Source organism: Bos indicus x Bos taurus, unplaced genomic scaffold (genome assembly GCF_003369695.1).
Source record: "Bos indicus x Bos taurus breed Angus x Brahman F1 hybrid unplaced genomic scaffold, Bos_hybrid_MaternalHap_v2.0 tig00000676_arrow_arrow_obj, whole genome shotgun sequence".
Lineage (NCBI taxonomy): Eukaryota > Metazoa > Chordata > Mammalia > Artiodactyla > Bovidae > Bos > Bos indicus x Bos taurus.
The window spans coordinates 1-7,811 of record NW_020867264.1 but is presented as its reverse complement, the minus strand read 5'-3'; the positions used below and the strand labels follow the sequence as shown (position 1 = coordinate 7,811).

Genomic DNA, 7,811 nt, shown 5'->3' with positions numbered 1-7,811 from the left:
CTTCCTGACCCAGAGAAGGAGAGTTCTATACTAATTGAAAATTAGCTTGTGATAAATTTTTTCTGCTTGGGCCCCAAGTTTGAAGTAACCAAATCCATTTAATATAATGAGGCACGTTAGATACAGATTGAATCATTAGGTACGAGGGGATCGATGGAAGGGGAGGGAACCCACCAAGGTATTCTGACTCCAGTAGAGGAATACTGCTCCTCCAGATTCAGAAGCTCCTTAGCCTGGCTTCTCAAACTCATATGCCTGTGGGGGCCAGGGAGATGAAAGCGGTGTGCTAGATATGGGCCTGTTACAAGGTGATGGGAGGTACTAGCAAGCACCAGATATTTGGCTTCAAGGTCAGGAGGTGATAGGGAAAGTGGGGATAATGGCACACAGAGCCCACAGGCCAGCTCTAACGAGGCAGCACTGCTGAGCTCTGGGCTGCTGCTGTTGTGTGAAAGTAGCCTCCGTGTCACCAGACCTTCTAATTTCTCACCAGAAGCAGAGACCCAGTGTTCAGGCAACGTTTAGTGGGCCCACCTAATGCATGTGCTGGCTGTGTCTGCCTCAGGTTTACTGGACTGCAGTTGTGCATTTTCCTGAGTCACAAGCAGAAGATTGATTTCTTCCCTGGGTCCCCTTCTCTTCTAGGCCATTATATTTATGTGGACACCTCCTTTGCCAAGCAAGGGGAGAAAGCCGTGCTGCTGAGTCCTGATCTGCAGGCTGAAGAATGGAGCTGCCTCCGATTGGTCTACCAGATAGCCACATCTTCAGGGTCACCATCAGATCCCAGCCGGCTGAACCTCTACATGAGATTTGAAGATGAAAGCTTCGATCGTTTGTTTTGGTCAGCCAAGGAGCCTTCAGACAGCTGGCTCATAGCCAGCTTGGATTTGCAAAATAGTTCCCAAAAATTCAAGGTAGAAAAAATGTAGATGCAGGCTTAGTGTTTGACGTTATACTATTCTGAGGTCTTATGAAAACTTCTGCCATTCATTGCAGTTCGTTATCTCCTGTGTTAGGATGTGGCATTTTGAAGGAGCTGCATCACAGAAAAACATTAGTAGTGGAAATTAATATTGTTTATTCTTTAGAAGAGTTTCTTCCCAGATTTGTTTTCTGTCTATTTAAATGGGATTTGTGTAAGAATCTAAATAGGGCTTAAACCAACCTCTTCAATGAATATTTATTTTCCAATGGGCTTTAGGGCGTATTCTCATTTCTTATAATTTTGTTTCATTCTCCTAAGTTGTGTGTTTATGTTTGTGTTGTCTTCCTAATGCTTCCTTTGCTATAATTTTAACAAAATAGTAACTATGATTTAAAAAAATGAAAATACATTGAAAGAGGAAAGATATTTAAAGGACATGTTCTGATTTCAAAGAGAAAAGTTGTTCCATCAAAAGTATTGGGAAAGTAAGGTAGAGAATGTAACAGAAAGTTGGATGTAGATTGGAGCAGGAAGGAGGATGAAGCTTGGACTCAGTTGGCCATGAAGTATGATATTTAGTGAGAACTTGTCATGGGAGACAAAGCGGAGGCTTCCAGAAAACTTTCTCCATTTCTAATCCCCTTTTCAATTCCTTATCCCAAATCTCTTCTTCCTCAACAAGCTTTGGAATACAGTACTCTACATTTCATATCTGCATATAGTCCTCCCATCAGACAGCAGGGTGGATTGAGGGAAGAAGCACTGGAGGTCTGAGTTCCCTATTATAAAGTGTCTCCCGAACAGTATATCACACCTGATATCTACCAGAATAGCTGCAAAATACTGGACTAAAATCACATAAGGAAAGGCAAATATTTTCAGAAGGAAGACCCAAGGTAAACAGTGCTTGAAATCAGCCACATAAATTGTTATGCTTCTCCCTATTCTTTGGGGCTTCCCTGGTGACTCAGATGATAAAGAATCCACCTGCAATGCAGGAGACCTGGGTTTGATCCCTGGGTTGGGAACATCCCTGGGAGGAGAGCATGGCAACCTACTCCAGTATGTTTGCCTGGAGAATCCCATGGACAGAGGAGCCTGGTGGGCTATAGTCAATAGGGTTGCACAGAGTCGGATACTACTGAAGCAAAAAAATCTCTATTCTTCGTGTAAAATTATCAAATTTTCATCAATATAGAAATTACAAGTTGAATTGAGTTTTGAGCCTCTTCCATTCATGCAAAGATCCGCCCCACCCCTGATCAAATTGCCATACCTGCCTCCTCTTCCAAGGGATTTTTTTCCCCCTCTGAGGACTCTGCCTTCAGTTCCTAGCCATGCTTAGAATGGACTTGCCCAGGGACCTAAGTCTCCTTTCCATCTGCAGCCAACTGGTGTCACCACAGGTGCGGGAGAAGGTGGTGGCTGGGGTTCCAGTGGAAGGCAACTGACTGGAAGACAACTGAGCTCTTACTGGATACCTTGCTCACCTCAAAGTTCTGAGAATATGTGTGTGAGTTGGTGTACACACATGCACACGCACACACTTGCCTTCTTTCAGTAAAGTCCATCATGGGATTAGTATCCAACAGCAACGAACTGAGACAAACAATCTCATTTTGCCTTGAATTGCTGAAGAGCTTCTGACTAGTAGATGAAATACTAAAAATGGACACATGGTGTTTTAAAGTCTAACTCCCTTCTACCTCATGTGTTGTGCAGATTTTAATAGAAGGTGTGCTAGGACATGGAAATACATCCAGCATCGCACTCTTTGAAATCAAGATGACAACCGGCTACTGTATTGGTAAGTGGGTTTCCTTCTCATTGTATCAGAACATGCATCTTTTTCTAAAATCTCCTGTTGCCAGAAGTAGATGAATCAATCGTAAAGGCAGAGTATTTTGCAAACTACATTCTGTAGTGCATTTTGAATTTTGCATCATTTGAATGCTTTATGATGTTCCTCTGTCTTTAGCAGAGGAAGGCTCATTAAGAGTTTGCCTGGACTGACTGGGTTGATGAAAGAAAAGTAGGTGAAGCGGCTGTAACCTGAGTTGCTGCCTTAAACTCAACATATTCCATATTCCAATAAACATAATTTCCAGTTGGCTGTAAATTCAGCTTTTTGTAACATTTGCCAGAAAGGCAGCAGCCTATTTACCTCCACATTACCTCCTTTCCTCACTCTCCTCCATTCCTCTCTTACACATCACTGCTCTGTCTTTACAATCACAGTTGTCACTTAGATTCCACTTGAGCAGGGTTGTGAGGTGCTTCCTATGTGCCAGCTTCTCGGGGGGCATCAAGAGCAGACATTCTCTATGCTTGAGGTCTCTCGCCCTCCATTGTCTCCTACTGAAGCTGTCTCTATAAATGATCAGTTCTGCAGGTGAAGGACATGCCATGCTGTGCAGGCGAGAGGGGTGGGGAGGAAACCAGACAGGACTGAATCCAGGAGATGCATTTGAGCTGTTGTTTCAAGAAGGGGAAGTTTAGGAATTCAGTCGGTGAAGGAGTAGGGCAGGAAGGAAAGCATTCATTCTGGGCAGACCCCACTGCAGGGCCAGTGCAGTGCGTGTCCAGGCAAAGGCCAGGGGCTGGGTAGTGTTTGAAGTGAGAGTCAGGAGTGCTGAGGGAGGCTGTTACGAAAGAGTCTGGATCCCAGCTGTGGAGCCTGGGTTCCTGGATTATGTGGCTGGGAGGCACCAGAAGTCACTCAGTGGGGAGGGGCCTGCAGCTGGGCTTTCAGATGCTGCCTCTGGCTGCCACCTGGAAAATAAGCTGGAAACAAGGAAAGTATATGATAGGAAAACCCTTTGGAAGTGCTTGCGACCTCCAAGAGGGGAATATAGGAGTCTAAAATTGGGGTCGGCAGTGGAATGGGATAAAGGTGGTAGGTTTGAGAGATTTTTTCCAGCGCTGACAATACTGGAGGCTGAATGGCGATGGAAAGGAAGAGATAAGAGTCAAGGGCAATTCTGGACAAAAAGGAGCCTTTAATAATTCCTTGAGTCTTACTTCTCTGTTTTGACCTGCTAGTCGATGATGGTAATGCAAGTGAAAGACAGCAGACCTACATTGTTACCACTTCATGAAGACACAGTGAGCTAAAACTGTATCTTCTTTAGTCCTCCATGTAGCTCTTTAGTGGCAGCTGCCTGGGGCTTGAACACCCTCACAGGCTAGTCAGACGCACCTGGTGGAGCACCACCTGCTGGCTCAGTCAATGCAGTGTGCCCCGCAGCCTCCGTTTCATTACCTGCAAAATAGGGATTCAAATATTTCCCTCATAGGAAAGGACTGTTGTGGAGACCAGTAAGATCATGGATATGAAGGGGATGGTCACCGTGCTTGGCAGTCAAAACTGTTAATTTCCTTTCTTCAGATCACTTGATGGCTTCTGTTTTTAAAAAAAAAAAAAAAAAAAACACAAAAGGAGCCCTGATATTTTATCTTGTTGAACTGTATGATCTTACTCTCACCTCATCTTTCTTTCTGTACACTCCTTTTGCCTCTCTTGTTTCCTCATCTGTAAAGTGAGGTTAATAATAGTACATACCTTGTGGGGTTGTTTTGAGGATTAGATAATTTAATTCACATAAAGTACTCAGATTAGTGCCTGGTGCATTGAAGAATATTTTGCTTTTTTCTTTTACTCTGCAGCAGCCTTTGGCACTGACTGTTGGGCATAGGTTAGTGGCTCCTGTAGTAGAAAAGTTGAAAATGAAAATCTTAAAAATGTTGAGTGCTTGCTAATGCAAAAGCACACTGATAACTGTATCAGTCAGGACCCTGGCAAGAAAGTGGAAACAGATTACACTCAACCTTAGTAATTTGAGGAAAACTCACCAAAGGGACTACAAAGGTGTGGGCGGGTGAAGGAAGCCTGTCAAAATGCAGTAATCCAAGACTAGTCAGAGTGATGACTCATGAACCATCAGCATTGGAGGTCTGAAGGGGCAAGAGAGGAGGGTTTACCAGAACATAGAGCTGTGTGGTCCCTCGGTAGAGGGGCACAGCCAACTCATGGCATCCTGGAAGAAAGGGAACTGCAGGAATAAACAACCCCAACCTTTGTTCTCCTCTTATCTTCCATTGGTTGAATCCATTTTAGAAGCCAACAGGCAAGGAAGCCCATACAGGTCCATACACATCAACCTCTGGAGGATGGAGCAGGGTGGAAGAAAGGTGGATGGGTCTGGAGGACCCAATAGGAGATGACAGCACAATCACAACTTCGTATTTTTAACTGTTGTTTATGGGGGTCAACAGAGGAATAGCCTTGTGAGTTTCTTGCTCCCCCAAAGGAGTCTGTTGACTGGGAACAATTTATCTGTGCGAGCATCTCAATGCTACTAAAAAGGGGAGAGAGGGTCTCTTTGTCTTCTCTTGTTTCTCTACTCAGTAGCTGCCAAAGGGCCCAGTGCCTAAGATATTCCTGTCTCGACTATTCTAAGATCTTATTTATAAGAAAAGCAGAGAACTCTAGCATCATAGGAAACATGCGCCTTAGCCCTCATCTTAGTACCTTGTCTACCATCAAGAGAGAAGGGAATGAAAGAATGGGTTCCCAGAAAGGTGGTGGATAAAATTTCTGGAGCTAAAAGTGTAGCTCTAAATAGTGCTTTGACACAGAATTGGCTGATCTACCAAGCACTAACCACGTGCCTGGCACTGTGCTGGCAGCTGTCCACCCTTATCACAGCCCTGCGTGGTGGGAGTATCTCCCCATTTTGCATAGGAAGACATGGAGACTAGGAGAGGTCACATTCCAGCCACATGGGCCACAATCCAAAGAAGCAATGATGAATTATAATCTCTGTTCATTACAGGATCTCTCCTCTTGATTGACTTTGTCCAGGGCTCATGGTACAAAGGCCCCGGTGGTAGAAGGGAGTGTGAAACATACCGGATTAAGAGCAAACTGCAGTGAGTCTGGGCAGCTGCAGGCACAACTACATCTCCATCAAGTCTGTTTTAATTTCTCTTCTGCCAGAATGTGACTTTGAAGAAAACCATCTCTGTGGCTTTGTGAACCACTGGAACCCCAACGTGAACTGGTTTGTTGGAGGAGGAAATACTCGGAACTCCAACTCTAGTCTCCCGCAGGATCACACCTTAAAGAGTGAACTGGGTGAGCTGGGGACACCTTTTTCCAGGATAACTGTGTTTGCCATCTCCCCACTATATTGACCTGCCCATGGCTCTGTCAACAGAAAAGGAGGCAGTGAGAGGAGGGTGAGTAGGCACTGAGAGACCTGGCAGGAGAGTAGGGAAGAGTAAGCCTTGAGACAGAGACAAACTGCAGACACGATCGCTGTAAACCGAGAATGCCACCCAGTTCAAGGCTCTTCTTGCCCTGTGACTGGGCTTTGCTATTTTTCACATTTCCATACTACGCTTTATTTTCTTTTCTGTTTATCGTTCAGCATTTCTAAGGACAAGGCTGGAATAACCCTAGGTTACTTTTCACCTAAAAAATAGATTGAATGATGCGAAGCAGACGGTAAGAACTTCTCTCTTGGCAGGGAGGTGAGCCAGTAACTGATGATCAGTCCTGAAATGTGGTGAGCAACAGGGCCCCCTAGTGGCCAGTGAGCTGGTTCTCTGCAGGGAAAATGGAGAGGAGAGGGTATCAGTGATCGACGGGCTTGGGGGAGAAAGACCCTACACAGGGAGACCTGGCAAGGGCCTGCTTCCTTGTGGATTATGCAGCTCTCACCCTGGACCTTGGTGGCTTCATGAAAACCTAGGTCTCCTCACGGTTGCAACACATTCGTTTTGTCAACTCCAAGTTCTTGTTGACCAGAGAGAAGGTTCTGGTGACTAGCTTTCCATCAGGGACAGAATAGGAATGTTGATTCTGCTACAAACAGTACCATTTCCCCTTTTAATGCTTTGCCATGTGGATATTTAGGTGATCTGCTCAGTGACAATAAATAGCTGATGATGACACTGTGTCCCCTTGAGCTGCCTGAAAACATGGCAACTGTTTATGGCAACTTTACATCATTTCTCATTCACTGTAGTTCCTCTTTCATGTGAATATTTTTAACCACATCTCCAACTTTTTTAAGTGTCCATCTTGTTACTTATCTTGGCCTTGGACAGTCTTCATCCTGTCCTTACTGTTCTCTTTGCTCTTAGGTGTTGCACAAAAGTTTCAGGTTTCCAAATGTATACACAATATTTTGGTCCTAGAGACACACAACCCCTCTCTACTTGTGGCCACTGTAGGAGCCACACCTATAATGAGTGTTATGTATACAGTGAATGATCAGCTGTTATGACAGATTAATTCATGAATCTGCATGAGTATTTTAAATGACAATGGGTCATCTCAAAATAATAAAATGTTACTAGAGATCTCTTCAAGAAAATTAGACATACCAGGGAACATTTCATGCAAAGATGGGCTCGATAAAGGACCGAAATGGTATGGACCTAACAGAAGCAGAAGATATTAAGAAGAGGTGGCAAAAATACACAGAAGAACTGTACAAAAAAGATCTTCACAACCCAGATAATCACGATGGTGTGATCACTCACCTAGAGCCAGATATCCTGGAATGTGAAGTCAAGGGGGCCTTAGAAAGCATCACTACGAACAAAGCTAGTGGAGGTGATGGAATTCCAGTTGAGCTATTCCAAATCCTGAAAGATGATGCTGTGAAAGTGCTGCACTCAATATGCCAGCAAATTTAGAAAACGCAACAGTGGCCACAGGACTGGAAAAGGTCAGTTTTTCATTCCAATTGCAAAGAAAGGCAATGCCAAAGAATGCTCAAACTACTGCACAATTACATTCATCTCACACGCTAGTAAAGTAATTGTTAAAATTCTTCCAAGCAAGGCCTTTAGCAATACGTGAACTGTGAAC

The 7,811-nt window shown here is 44.3% G+C and overlaps 1 protein-coding gene across 1 annotated transcript; it reads left to right on the top strand.

The window, feature by feature from the left end:
* The first annotated feature begins 504 nt into the window (after positions 1-504).
* On the top strand, positions 505-6,238 carry LOC113888660 (MAM domain-containing protein 2-like). Its single transcript, XM_027535700.1, has 3 exons — positions 505-917; positions 2,651-2,735; positions 5,928-6,238. The coding sequence occupies exons 1-3, from the start codon at positions 807-809 to the stop codon at positions 6,122-6,124; spliced, it is 393 nt and encodes a 130-aa protein (XP_027391501.1). The 5' UTR covers positions 505-806; the 3' UTR covers positions 6,125-6,238.
* Positions 6,239-7,811: the final 1,573 nt, after the last annotated feature.

What these genes read in the sequence shown, in the direction of transcription:
- LOC113888660 (XM_027535700.1), top strand. Translation starts at nt 807, where the DNA reads ATGAGATTTGAAGATGAAAGCTTCGATCGTTTGTTTTGGTCAGCCAAG. An exon ending in ATAGTTCCCAAAAATTCAAG is followed by an intron (nt 918 to 2,650) that starts GTAGAAAAAATG and finishes TGTGTTGTGCAG; the next exon opens with ATTTTAATAGAAGGTGTGCT. An exon ending in GACAACCGGCTACTGTATTG is followed by an intron (nt 2,736 to 5,927) that starts GTAAGTGGGTTT and finishes CTCTTCTGCCAG; the next exon opens with AATGTGACTTTGAAGAAAAC.